This window comes from Hipposideros armiger, unplaced genomic scaffold (genome assembly GCF_001890085.2).
Source record: "Hipposideros armiger isolate ML-2016 unplaced genomic scaffold, ASM189008v1 scaffold_357, whole genome shotgun sequence".
In the NCBI taxonomy this organism is placed as follows: Eukaryota; Metazoa; Chordata; class Mammalia; order Chiroptera; family Hipposideridae; genus Hipposideros; species Hipposideros armiger.
Genome location: NW_017731707.1, coordinates 1476923 through 1491215, shown reverse-complemented (window position 1 = coordinate 1491215; position 14293 = coordinate 1476923). Strand labels below are relative to the sequence as shown.

General features: G+C 40.0%; 1 protein-coding gene across 1 annotated transcript in view; it reads right to left on the bottom strand.

The window, feature by feature from the left end:
• Window positions 1-6: 6 nt before the first annotated feature.
• The window catches only part of MTTP (microsomal triglyceride transfer protein), a 54039-nt gene continuing 39752 nt past the window's right edge, over window positions 7-14293 (bottom strand). Inside the window, exons 9-16 of the mRNA XM_019661645.1 lie at window positions 13434-13646; window positions 11710-11921; window positions 9325-9422; window positions 9094-9215; window positions 7527-7754; window positions 4304-4428; window positions 1989-2159; window positions 7-283 (exon numbers count right to left, since the gene is read on the bottom strand). Of these exons, the coding sequence (XP_019517190.1) occupies window positions 112-283; window positions 1989-2159; window positions 4304-4428; window positions 7527-7754; window positions 9094-9215; window positions 9325-9422; window positions 11710-11921; window positions 13434-13646 (1341 nt within the window). The 3' untranslated portion in view covers window positions 7-111. The remainder of the gene's footprint in view (window positions 284-1988; window positions 2160-4303; window positions 4429-7526; window positions 7755-9093; window positions 9216-9324; window positions 9423-11709; window positions 11922-13433; window positions 13647-14293) is intronic.

The following is a 14293-nucleotide window of genomic DNA, read 5'->3' as shown; positions in this document are numbered from 1 at the left end:
AAAAATCTTAAATAAATGTAAACACCGTGCTCTCAGAGAGCAAGCACTTAGGCGTGTCACATCATATCCCTTCTGTGAAGACAGATACAAGTGAAACATCACCACTCAGTTTCAAAACCAACCACTGGAAGCGCTCTCAGGTTGAGGGGGGAACACCACGTTGCACATCTCAGAGTTCTCTTGGTGGAGAGGGAATTCAGACCCTGCCGCCAGGCTTTCTTTCCTCTTCCGTGAGACGTATCCTCGGCCTGTGGACAGCCTTTCATACTTTGTCTCAAATTGCCTGCATAACAACAACAACAATAGCAACATTACACACATATTAAAGTCACCTTACACTCATCACCTGCCAAGTTACTAGTGTACACTGGAAGCTTCCATTTTGGAGCCATTTGAGAAAGGAAAAGAGTGCCAAGGACTACCAGCTTCCATTCCCATGGATACGGTGATTTTTCTCTTTCCCCTGTCTTTTTCCCCTGCCTGGAATATGGAAGTTGGCCATTCATTTTTTTCTGGAATAAAGGACTAAATCTCTCTCAGCTTTCTGAATATGCTGTTAAGCTTTGCAAGCCTTGCTATGTCTTCCACCCCTCACTGCAGGAGCCCCACCTTGGGTAACACCCCTTTTGAGTAAGGAGCAAGTCCAGCTGGATTTAAGATGAGAATGCTGATAGGGAAACATGCCCAGAGCTCTGGCCTGAGTGAAATGTGAAACTATACCAGTTAGCCATATGCCTGGGTTGGTGGTCACTGCATTTTGACCATTGGAAAGTTGATTTTTTAAACAATGCATTAATTGGGCCGGTCGAGTGGCTCAGCTGGTTAAGAGCTCGCTTGGGAGCACCAGCTCTGAGCAGCAGGGCTGCGGTTCAGATCCCACATTAAGGACCAGTGACACTGCCCTCCACAGCTAAGATGCTGAACAACAGCTCGACCTGGAGCTGGGCTGCCGTGAGTTGCCGGCGCCGGCGTAGACTGCAGCCCCTGCTGCAGTGGGTTGCCATGGGCTACCGTGTATAGCCAGCAGCCAGAGTGAGCGGCTGTCCAGAGGCCGGCGACTGATCTGCCTCACCCGGGAAGAGCGCAATGATGGTGCCAGCTTGGGCCAGTGAAGCAACGTCCTCCACAACTAGACTGAAGAACAAAAGGACAGCAACTTGTCTGTTCCCCTCCCCCAATTCCACAATAAAATCTTAAAAAAAAAAAAAAGAGATGTTGTAAGACATGGCTTGCTGTTTTAAGTATACCAATTGTTTCATGGTTAATAGTGTGTCAAGGAAACGTCTACAACAGAAGAGTCAGTGCTACCTAGACCTAAAGCATTCTACTGCCATATGATAGTGCTGTTATAAACATGGTTACAAGGTTCAAAGGACACTGTGTAAATGAGAAGCTCTAAAGTGGAAGAGGTGTGGGAAAGTTACATGGACAATAATATATTAGGTTTTCGAGACACTAAGAATTCTACTGAAAACATTTAAAAAAAAAAATTCAAAATCCCAAACTCTCAAGTTTAAGCCAAAGCTTACACAAGGTCAAGTTGCTGTTGTATGGATTACCTAAAAACTGTGAATTTTATTGGGCTCTTAAACCATGGTAAATAATTGGAAGATGTTTTGTTTTGAACTTCCTGTCCAGGAGACAATTGTGAAGATAGCCAATAGTAAATATGTCTCCAGTATTTTTGCTGAAACTACATGGCAACTCTTATGGTAAATCAAATCCCTTTGTTTCCTTGATCAGTTATTTCTGGACAGAATATATTATTTCCCGAATCAAATAAACTAGTCATTATGGTTTTTTGGTGTCTTAGAAACTGATCTTCTTTGGCTTTATCAATTATTCTTTGATTCGTTTGAAGAAAATTCATGTTTCACCTGGATTTTTACCATTTTCTTTTAATTTCTGAAAATGTATGCTCAAACTGTGTGCAAGTTCCTGGTGACGTGGGGACGGCCCTGGAACGTTCCACGAGTGCCGCTTCTTACCTGAATGGAGCTTCATTCCTGTCCATCTGCAGGCAAATTAAGAATGGGTACTGAGAAAACTGCACTGTGGAGATAAACTCCATGCCTGCTTCTGTCTCTGCACTGATGTCCAGGCCAGCTTTCACAAAGGAGGAGTCCACGGTGATATCACCAGTTATTACCACAGCCATCCTAAAGATTTGGGGGGAAAAACATCTATTAATATCCATTTAATTGAGCTGGACTAACAGCTATAATTTCACAGGGTCTAAACGCATAACGCTGATGACTGGAAGGAAATACTTAAGTGAGTAATATGTGACCTACATGTGCTAGAGTTCTTTTGGTAACCAGGGCCTGGTTAGTCCCAGAGACTGGGCAGGGAAGGTTTGTCCTTCCCCTGAACCATCCCCAGCCTTCAATTCTAGATGTGAGAATGAAATGTCTATCAGGTACTACTGTTTGGAATGGGCGTACCAAGTGCCAAGAGGAAAATATGACTGGAACTTGGTCTTTTCAGGAAGTTAGAAATGCCTGAGTTACCTTAAAAGAAAGTCTAAACTCAGAAAGAAGACAGCTAATGGTGTCTCTGTTGGCTTCTATGTAGCTATTTCAATTCTACTTTATTACCTTCTCTAAGGGGTGTCTAGACACATAAGTCTATCGTTGCCAAGATTTTTTTTAAAATGTTGCATCTCAAAGAACCGTTTCTACAGTGGGGCATGTACAATGGGTGCTCCAGGAATGATGGTTATGGTGGTTTCTCCAACAATTACCCAGAGGACTAGATAGACATAACTGGATTGACTAGGGAGAGTGGCTTGGATGAAAATGAAGAGGGTAAACAATCCCAGTTGAAGGTTTGTGTCTGGGACCACTCTAATTTAATTGTAGATTTTAAACGAAATTGTGAGACGCTACTCTCACAATTAAATCAGAGTTGTATGTCCATGCTTTTTTGATAGGGATACTCAATTTTGCTGTACAACTTAAAGCACACCAGCTGCTATTGTTATCAATGTAAAAGTAGGTTGGAGGTGGTGTTATTTAAATCCCTGCATACCTCATTTTATCTTCTAATAGCTTACACTCAACAAAGGCTTAAGAGGTATTTTTTTATTTTTTAATAATTTATTTTTCAATTACCACTGACATACAACATTATACTAGTTTCAGGTATACAAAACAACATAGTGATTAGACCTCACAAAGTGATAACCCCAATAAGTCTATTACCCATCTGACATTGTACATCTTAAGAGGTATTTTTTAAATGAACAAATGGAAATTTGAAGATAGATTGGCTACCATGTAGATACTGCTAGATTCTTAGGGACACTGTGTCTTTTTAAAAAATCCAGATTTTTGATGTTGTTGTTATTACTGTTGTTGGTTTCTTTCTGCAAAGAATTCAGTTCAATTTAATTTGGGGAAACTTCTATCTAGAAAATATTTCAGAAAGAGGGAACAGATGACTGATTCAATGGGAAGCCCTAAATTATATTGCTGACCCCTCTGATAGCCTGCTCCACTCCTTATTTTTTGGTTCCTTTAGTAACACCATGGACCGCCATTAAATATGCCACCTTTTGATTGCCCTCAATTCTTTCATCCATAATTCAAATATTTTTTAAAAATTAACTTTATCACTCCTATCTCACTTCTGCCTCACCATATTTTTTAATATCCAAAAAAGGTAAAAATCAATTGCATTTCGATTTCCTTTTCTTCAGGATTATAACAAACAGACGAATAATTCTTTCGATTATTACACTGGTTTGGAGGCATTGTTTTAGGTTCAAAATAAAGTACTTTTGATTGGATCTGACAGGGCAGATTAGAATAACTAATGGAGCTGAGAACATTTTGTTTAGAAAAATGAGCACTAACAAAAAACTTAAGGACTCTTAATGTTTAATACTTAGATTCTGCACAGAAGTGATTATCATTTTATTTTTATCCTGAAGACAGCAAAAAAGAAAAAATTTGAAATCCCAACAAGAAGAATAAGCCAAAAAAGCTTGCTTCAAAGTAAAATTTCCTGACAGCACAGTCAACTACTAAAATGGAATACTGAGAGAAGATGGACCTCTCATCCACTAGGCATGCTATCAATGGAAGTCTTAAAAAATCAAGAAGATTCTTGGCTGAGTTGTGTTAGGCACTGACCTGCTCATAAGAAGCTATGGAAAGAATGACTTCCCGTGGTTACTTCCTACTCTGTGCTTTAATGATCACAAATAGAAAGCGTAGATTTTGAAAAGTCAGAAGATTAAACAATTCTGAAAATATATTTCTACAGTTTTTTTGCATAGAGTATTATACATATGGCTCACCGATTTTTCACTTTAGTTTTTGACTCACGATACCACAGACTAAACTCCATTGCACCAGAAATATCAATGGCTAAAGCACCTTGGACATCCAAATTGGCCTTCAGTCCAGATTGCAACTGAAGCTCCTAGAGGCAAAAATATACAATAATAGTAATAATAATAATCACAATTAGCCAAACCCTTTCCAAAGGTACATTCAACCTCCTGCTACCTGGATAAAACATGTGACTTGTGTTAATGTTGGAGTCTTTCTCTAGGCTTGGAAACACATTCTAATCTTGATCACTGGAGGTAGATTATTAATTTGCCAAATTATCTAGTCAATTAAAATACTGAAAAAGTGAAGTGACAATTGAGAAGAGTGTTTTCTTTCAATCACTGCCTCACTTTGGGAGGGAAATGTTCTCAAAGTGTGGTCCTCTAATGAATATCAGCATCCTGAAAACATGTTAGAAATGGAAGTGCCCTACCTACTGAATTAGAAACTCTGAGGGTGGGGCCCAGCAATCTGTGTTATAATAAGCCCTCATGTGATTCTGATACACCCAAATTTGAGAACCACCAGAGTACGGAAAATAAGGGCACCTCCATCAGGAATCCAGTTGTGGTTTTGGGGTGGGGGAGAGAGGTTGGGCTGGGTGACTTCTTGAAGTCCTTTAGCACTTTTCTAGTTAGACGCAGTGTCACATATAGACAGCTGCATTCTGCTGGCAAATGAGAAGCACGATAAAAACTGCCAGTGCAATATGAAAGTGCCAGGAATCGCCTAGATCAAGCTGGGAAAGGAAGGCAAGGCAATTTAACTAAACCTTCATACCTTGTTGTTTGACATATGAAATGAAACCAAATTAACATGTTGAGGCCAACATGAACTTGACAACATATTCCAGAGGGACAATACTCACAAACATAGTTCCTCTTAAGCAATTTTACAGTTGTCTGAAATTCACTGTTTTGTGCTGTTTTAACAGCATTTAGCCTTTGAGTCTCACAGTTTCTATGCACATGAGCTTTGGTGATGTTGGCTGAAAACTTCTTCAGCTGGATTGGAGTCAGGTTGCTTGGGGACAGTATTGAAAATGATAATGGTTTGGGAGAAAACGGCTCAGTATCCTTAACTTGATATTCCTTGAAAGATTTTAGGCTCATGACAACTGGCAGCATGACTAACTTTATGTAACTGCCCTACTCACACAAAACAAGCTGTGTTTTTGCCAATGAAAAATGCCATGATTTCACTTCTTAGATAGAAAGGATTCTGTTGATTTTCCTGCATTATCTCCACTTTCCAAAAAAATGTGTCAGGGAATGTCAGTCAAAGGACTTGGTTTAAAACCAGGTATACAAAAAAGGTCTGACTGTAGCATGAAGCTACCTTCTGAAAAACACTTGGATGAAGCCATGAGATTCTCAGCACAGAGTTCGAGACACACTAGGGGAGAGCCCTAAGAATACTTACAGCTACTTTCAGTCTAGAACAAATGTGGTTGTGATAGGATGCAGGGGTTGTCTTGTGCATCATAACTAATGTGAAGAAACACAAATAATCCTGAAAAACCACAATAACTAGGTCCAAATTTTAACCTATGCCTATGAGCTGCAGAACCAAGATATCAGAGTTCTGCGTTTGCACTGTAACTGTGATTGCTCCCAAATGAGCCCTACTGTGTGCCCTGCCTTCGAAGCATTTCTTTCTTTGTATCTCCTTCTCTGTTCCCAATTTGAAAAATTATAATCTTATTAGTCCACCCAGCCCAGCAGAGGTCTGTGATAGGGACTTTGGCCTTCGTACTGACCACACATTAGGTGCTAGTAGAAAATGTCCCTTTTTTAGGGAGGGAACATTTCCATTGCAATGTGGGTTTTGAGGAGTGCCTTGGCTTTCTGGAGAGCTTCCATTTCTCTCAAGCAAAGGGATCATGGAAGAACTCTTATGTGTAGTCACAGAGGAATTTTCTTGGACCCCCACAGACAGACCACTGACCCGTGTAGAAGGGACTAAACCACATAGTGCAGTGGTTCTAATTTGTTAGGGGTATAAAATAAGTGGAACTAAGTTTTGAGCACCAACTGCATCCTAAAGCTCTACAGTTGAAATCTCATGTAACTCCCATACTAATATTCCATGGTAGGCATTATATCTGAAAATAGTAAAGGAAAATCAGGCTTGGAGGTTACATGCGGAGCCAGAACGAGCCCCAGACTGTCTCTAGTGGGGGAGACTATTCTACTTCCATCCATGACGATCATAATATCATAACTGTCTTTTGTCTCCTGGTGTGAAAGGAAGCCTGTTCTGAGAAATATTGCAAAAAAGTTGTTTGACCCAGAGTGCATATTTAAATTCTTGCCTATGAACTAGAGGAATGAGGTACTAGAGCTTTGTATATGTAGCTAATGTGATCTCTTTGATCTTTTACTTTTGGTCCCAAAGATGTTTATTACAGCTCAGACACTGATATTTTCACAACTCATCCCATTGCTCCCATTCAGGAAAATATGTTCTTTGCTGACTGAAGAGGATCCCCCTGTTAAGCTGACTTTATCAGGCATCCTTCTCTGAAGAGCAATACAATTAGTGGCAAACAGAGAGAGAAGGAGCACAGAGTAATTCCATCTGCCCTGGTAGCTATGACAGGCCATCCACTGCCAAAATTTCCTTCCATGTCAGCACTTGACCTAGAGTGGTATGTGCCTCTGAAGCTGGAATGACATTATTGGAGTGCTTTGCAGAGCAGGGAGCCTCAAACAGCTTATTTGTGTAATAACCCCAGATCTTATTTGTATAATTTACCCTTCAGGGTAAATACCGTCTAAGCCCTCGTGCCCAGGAAAACCAAGTGAATGAGTAATGCCATCTCTGCTCTCTTGTAGCCTAGGTTACTTTCTCCGTAATTTCTTGTTTATGTTAGCATCAGTATTTTCTCTTTTTTTCAGTTTTATTGAGATATAATTGACATTACATTACACTTATATCGAATATTTTCTCTTTGCCTCAGCAATGAGTTGTCTTAATCATCTAATAAAGGCAAAAGAAATCCTTGTTCACCTAGAACAAGGGAGAAAAGGAGAAAGGGCAACAAGACCAAGAGGCTGAAAGCTTAGAATGTGAGCTCCAAGATGGGTGGAACTTTGTCTTATGTTCCCCAAACACAGGGCACCTTTAACATGCGCCTGGCACATTGTAGGGATTCAATACATACATGCAGAATGAATGAATTACCTGAGAATGATCTATTAGCAGAATAAGTCCTTTCACCACACTGACAGGGTCGCTAGATGCTGACAGCATTTTGGACATCAAATCACTGTATCCGTTGAAGAAAGTGACAGGTCTGAGCTGAACATCAAAGAGGATGGCTGACAAGCCGGCATAGGAGTCAAGGTTCTCCTCTCCTTCATCGGGAGTGGCAGCGATCAACCCCTCCAGCCCTTGGGCTTCAATGACCACCTAGGGAAAAATGGATATAACATTCATGACACAAGCTCCCTGCCTGTTCTGTAAGCGATGGTGAGCTACAGCCAGAACTTTCCTAGGAGTCACAACTCTGCAGCAGCTAGGCAAAAACAAAACAAAACAGCTCTATGCCTGAATATGGCTTAGTTTTCTTCATTTAATCCTCACAACCACTCTGTGGGGGTACATATAATTTTATCCATTTTGTAGGATTCCAATTCCTCTGTCTGACTACAAAGGCTATGAGCTCTCCATTTTCTGGGGTCATCCTAGAGACGCTTAGTCTTTCCAGGTCTCATACACTATGAATTAGCTATTGTGTAGAGCCCCTAACAGTAGATGGAAAGGTGTTGGGAGAGTCACCCTAAGGCTGCTACTGTGACAGAGTGTGGAACTCTCTAAGCCATGACTCACACCTTTCCAAGTCAACCTTTTCTCTTAGCTCAAAGGAAAAACGATGATCACCACGAGGGGACTCACACCCTGATCGCTACCATTCATAGGAATCCTACATTTGCTTTGTCCACCATACCCAGCCCCTTAACCACTGGGCGTCTGGCATTTCCGAGTGCATATCAGAAAACAGATGGTGATTCCTCAGGAGAGAAAGGCATGGTATTCTAACTAGAGTTCTACAAAAGGGTGTAGTAATATAATATTGATAGGAACTCAAGTTCATATAGCACTGGATCATTGTTCAAGCTTCAATGATTTGAGCTTATTTAGAAGGTTATAATTTGCTCTGCATAAAACCTAAAAAGAAAGCATATTTCCAAATTAAAAAGTTACAGAGTGTTACCAAATTTTAGATAAAATGAAAGGGGTGGAGGTCAGCTTTATTCTTTTCTCTCCTAGCAGTATTGGGAAAACATAGATTGACTCTTTAGAGACCCATATTCTATTATGAAAGTTTTTATTGTGGGGAATCAATTTCTCCATAGAAACACCCAGAGAAGGAAAATAGATTCTCGAATTAAATATCTGGGACTTCGAGGAATAGGTCCGTGAATAAAAATAGCATATTTTTAAAAAACACATGTGAGAAATACTGGCACGATTTCAATTTTGTGAATGTGTGTATCTTTGAAAAGAGAAATGGATGTTTGGCAAGTCCAGTGAATCAAATTATTTAGGTTTCTAGTTCATATTTGGAATTCCTTCTGGGATTATAAACCATACAGCCTCTTGCAGATGATATAATCATGGGTGACATATTACAGAAGTCACCATTAACTTATGCATTTGATAGTGTTACCATCAGCATACATTTTATTTTACCTCAGACTAATTTCATATATACTTTATTTAGCAACATTAACGGAGAATGAGTTACCTGGCTACCATGAAGATGAGACTTCCCAAGGTACTGAACGACGTTTAGGTTACTTCTCCTGAGAATGCCAGAGCCAGAGTAAAGGATGTCAAGGCTGTAAGTAGATGCCTTATGGGGGCTACCTAATGACAAAAAAACAAAAACAAAAACACCCCTGTAAGTTAATGACAGTTCCAGCAATACCGAGCTGGGGAAGGACATGACAGGAGAACCCCTTCCTGGGTTACGTACGTTCTATGTAGCCAGTATAGAAAGACGAGGCTCCACTCCTGGCGAAACGGTCATAATTATGAACAACCATTTCCTTCAGAACGCGACGAACCATTTTGCTGCAACATGTAAAAGGAAAAAGCTGCACATTTGTTGTAATGGCTATTCCCCAAGTCAGATTTGGAAAAAAACACAAATCCTCAGTGGAAAAAAGTGGGGAGCATATTTTCCTCATGCCACTCCAAGACTGGGGAGGTGCCAGCTGGAGTGCCAGCATCGGGATGAGGGCTTTCTCCTCCATGCCTCAGATATTTGAAATTTAGTCTGGTATCGAAATGACAGCAACGTGAGGACACCCAGCTATGAGATGGCTTCAGCTGGCTGATGGACATATCGCAGGGGTGAGAAGCACATGTTCTTTGGATCATCATGGTTCTATCACGAAATAGTATACACTTTTAAGGAAAGCTGTACCAAACTGAGGAGGTTGCCAAAATTTCTTTAAATATTTGCCATACCCTCCAATGTTGTTATCACTGGCTAATGATATAGAACAGTAAATTTCCAGAAGTTTCTTCTGCGTATGCAGTTTCCAATTAAGGAAACAGCTCAGTTCCACCCATACAATCTATAAGTCATTGTCTCCTCTAAAGGAACTCATGCCTCGACCTCATCTACCTGTTGAATAAGTGCTGAGATCTTTCTATTCCTGACTATTTCACCCTAATCATATCAGTCATTATGAAATTACAACAACACAACAAAAAATAGTTTTTTAATCAACTAAAAAAATCTGGACTTAGATCTAAGAAAGAAAATTATTGAGAGGAAATGGTTACCTTATAGGATCCCCCCCCCCCCCCGCCATATCAATAAGTTTTAAGATTTTAGCATGGAGCAGAAAAGATGAGGAGGGTCATGACAGCTGTCCTCAAATATTCAAAGGGCCTGCAGGTGGATGCATGATTAGCCCTGTGCGGCTTTCTCAAGGGATAAAACCAGGGCCTATAGGAAGCTTTCAGTCATTCAAAGAAGTCATGGTGAGTCTCTGAACAACGATACATGTTCCTTCAGAGGAGGCGATCCTCCTGCCGCTGGAGGGGTGGGAGGAAAGTCTGAACACACCTGCCAGGAGACTAGACCCCACATTTGAAAGAGATACCAGGCAAGACGGCCTTTAATGTCTCTTCCAACTCGAACGTTTTAGGCTCTGAGAATCTGACCCAGTATTCGTTATGGCTTCCTCGCCTTTCCTAGGCTGATCTCTACCCCGCTGCCTCCTCTTTACTGCCCCTGAATCACTAGGTTCACGAGACAAGGGCAGCGAATCCACCCAGGATCTCCTCTGCCCAGTGTCGCAGAGCAAACAAAGCGACGGCAGAAGTCAGATCCTTGACTAGTCATGGATGGCTGCAGACGGGCTCGGCTTCTCCTGTCCCTCACCAGTGCTCCTTCCTTCTTCCTCACTGTCCTGCTCTTTTCTCTTTCCCACTCACTTCCTGTTTCTTTTTCCTTCCTCCTTCTTATTCCTTGTTTTTCTTCCCTTCGATCTTTTACTGCCTTTTAATTTTTTTTTCCACTTCTCTTTATTCTCCAACCTCACTCACATCTGTTTTCCTTTTAAACTGGTAATGCTCAAATTTGATCTTTTCTGAGGTCATGCTCTGCGTGTAACTCAGGGGAAACGGAAATTCCTTTTCTGACCTTCTGTTTCAGGGAGGAGGTGTAGAGAGCTTTGGGGGAGCCACTTGGAAGCGAGACATCAGTGAATTCAGAAGAGACTTGGGAACTGGCAAGAAGATGAATCCAGTAAGAGTAACTGAAAGCAATGAAGCCTGCTGATCCCATTCTTCATACCTTGAATAGTCCTTAAACATGGGCCATGCCTACGGTTTTATACTGAAATAGTACATTCATTTGATCTGTGACATATGAGGCTTCAAAGATTTCGAACATTTGGGAAGTTAAAGATGACAGACCGTGAGGTGAGAACTTAACATCATTTTGTTGTGCTAGTGATAAAAACAGTCCTATGAAAAATGTAGTTGGATTTTAAAACATGATTAACATCTGGTAATATCTATTAGGTTGTCGGAAAAGTCATGACTTATTTTTTCTACGTTTTTTGTTGCAAAAACGCATCATGACTTTTCTGACAACCCAATATTTACCCGACTGAACAGGAGACCTAGAGGAAAAATCATACCTGGAATGCCAAATCATAGTGCCAAAGTGAAGGTGTTTTATCTGGTCCACTATATAGCCCTCCTATAGGAAATGTGGCAGACTCTTTGCTCATGCAACACAACCTAGCATAATGACCACACCATTATCGTTATCCACACATGTACCACACAAATATACAAATAAGCTCCAATAAGCAGAGACAGGGGCACTGTATCATACCTTGCAGGCATTTCAAAACGCAGGATGTCTTGAACAATGGCAAGCATGTATTTATTCATTTCTTTTGGGAGCTCCCCAATAGAGAGCAGGATGTTTTTTACTTCCATGTAGGATGGATTGTTATTTAGAATGATAGCAGCTGCAGTGGTGCGTACGGTCTTTTCATGAACTTTACGGTTCTGATGGTATATTCTGTTCAAAGTCTTCTTTACCTGTTCATAAGATGTTCAAACTTAGTGCATATCTAGATGTTTTAAACTGATATGGTGGCAGGCAGAGTCCGTGCTCTTAAAATACACATGCGTTCCTACATTTCCCAGGTTCCTTTGCAGTTAGGTTGGGGCCATACTTCTGGTTAATGGATTATGAACAGAATCGCTTTGGGTAACTTCTGGGCTGAGTCAGTTAAGAGCTGGTATGCCTTCTCTGTCTCTTTCTTCCACTACTGTAGTGAACTTAAGACCACAGTTTTCCTTACCTAGCTTAGACATAGCATGAATGAGAAATACATTTTTGATAAGCTGAAATTCTGAGGCCCCTTTGTTATGGTAGCATATCACGATGTTACCTAACTAATATAAATTTTTAAAGATACTACTGCCATATGGCAAGGGGGCTCTGGGGAGAGATGGCTATATGAGCTGACATTTCCTTACAGGGAAGTACCTCAGACTCTTCCCTTCTCTTTTGTTAAATTAATAGACTTTATTTTTTAGACAAATTTTAGGTTCATGGAAAAATTGAGCTGAAAGTACAGAGAATTCTTTTACATATCTGCTCCTCATCCCTCCTCCCAACAGCACACATAACTTCCCCCTCTATCAACATCCTGCACCACAGTGGTCATTCGTTACATTTGACGAACCTATATTGACACATCATTATCACTGAAAGTCCATAAGTTACATCAGGGGAATGTTTTCTAAATAAAACATTAATGCCAAAGAAGATTTCCAAAATAATATTCTGTGGCAACAAATAATTCCGTTGGTTACTAGCACTGCCTTACAATATGCTGTGTGTAGTGTTTTGTACTAGGCATTTATAAATATTTCTTTCAATTCTACTTCCCTTTGCCTTTTTCTATCTCCTCCAAATACTGGGTGTTTTCAGGTTTATAGGAGTTAAGTGACCAACTTAAACACAAAGAACTAGGAAGGGAAGAGAGGTAGAATTTAAAGGTAGATCTGTCTGTCTCAAAAGCCCCTGATCCTAACCATCATGTTTTGCACCCACCAGCTTTGACACAAAACTGGTGAGAAGGCGTTTAGCTGCAAACTGGAAATACCACTCTCAGTGGGCAGTTTTTCATGAGGTTTATAAACATTCTCTGTTTTAATAAAAACTTAATTTAGATAGCTTCCTGAAAAGGTAGCTGTAGGAACCAACACGGTAATACTTAAGCCAGGATATTTCCATGTCAAAAATTTAACAGCATCTTAGCACTTATGGAAATAAAGATATTTATAAAAATACTTTGTTTCTTAAAATAAGAGGCTATGCCTTAATGTTTATACTTCAGGATATAGGATATTTTATATTCAAAAGGTGAGCTACTTCAGAATAACCTTAAATCCAAGTTAAGAGTTATTTCTAAACAGGAAAGAGAGGTTGGTAGTTTGAAAAAAAAAATGGGATGACTTCAAAGGTGTTTGCATTTGACTTATATTTAGGCATGCTTTTTTTCCTTTTGTAAATTTTGCAAATATTCTTGGGGAAATTACCTCATCTGTTATGAAAGGGACATCGTATCTCTGGAGACTGGTGGTAGCGAGGTGGCTGATGGGTCCTTCTCCTGACTCTGCATACTTGATGAGGAGTGGGATGCCTTCCGGAATCAGGGCATTCTTCAGAGCCAGCAGGTACATCATGATGTCCTCTTTTTTCTCCGCTTTCTCAAGTCCTCCCAGGATTAACTTCTTGGCGTCTACCACTGCCTAAAGAAAAAAACAAAACAAAACACATACTACCTCAGACATATGCATAGTCGTACATTAAACAAGGCTTGGGCAAGACTTACTTCACTCTTGTGCCCAACAAAACAACCTAAAGTTTTACAAAGCTTTGCACTGTGTGCCCAACTGAGGCACACGTGAAAATGAACAAGTAAAGCTTGATAAAGGTGTTGTGTTTTTTTTTTTCAAAAATGTATACATTAACATATCCTCAAACAATGAGAATAATAATATATATATTTATGTTTGAACACATTCTGAATGTATAAAATCATTTAAAAAATATCCTTGTGATTGATTCACAAAACTGTCCATTCATTGAATTTCTAAAGCAATGATTAGATGGTGCCTAAGTGATGCCACCTACCTTTTCTTAGGTGACAGTGGGTGGAAGGGAATGAGACTTCTCTGAGAATACTTTTAAAACAGAGTTTTGACTTTTGAAGCATGTTAATGTTTCACATATTCAAAAAATAAAATGAAATCAACAAGGATGAAAGAGTGCTAAAACTGAACTCAAACAGAAACAAATGAACCTAAATGTATATCAGGTTGGTAACATAACTAAATAGGAGAGGATAAAAAAGAATTTATCCAAGAAATTTTTGAACATAGACTCTGACTATATA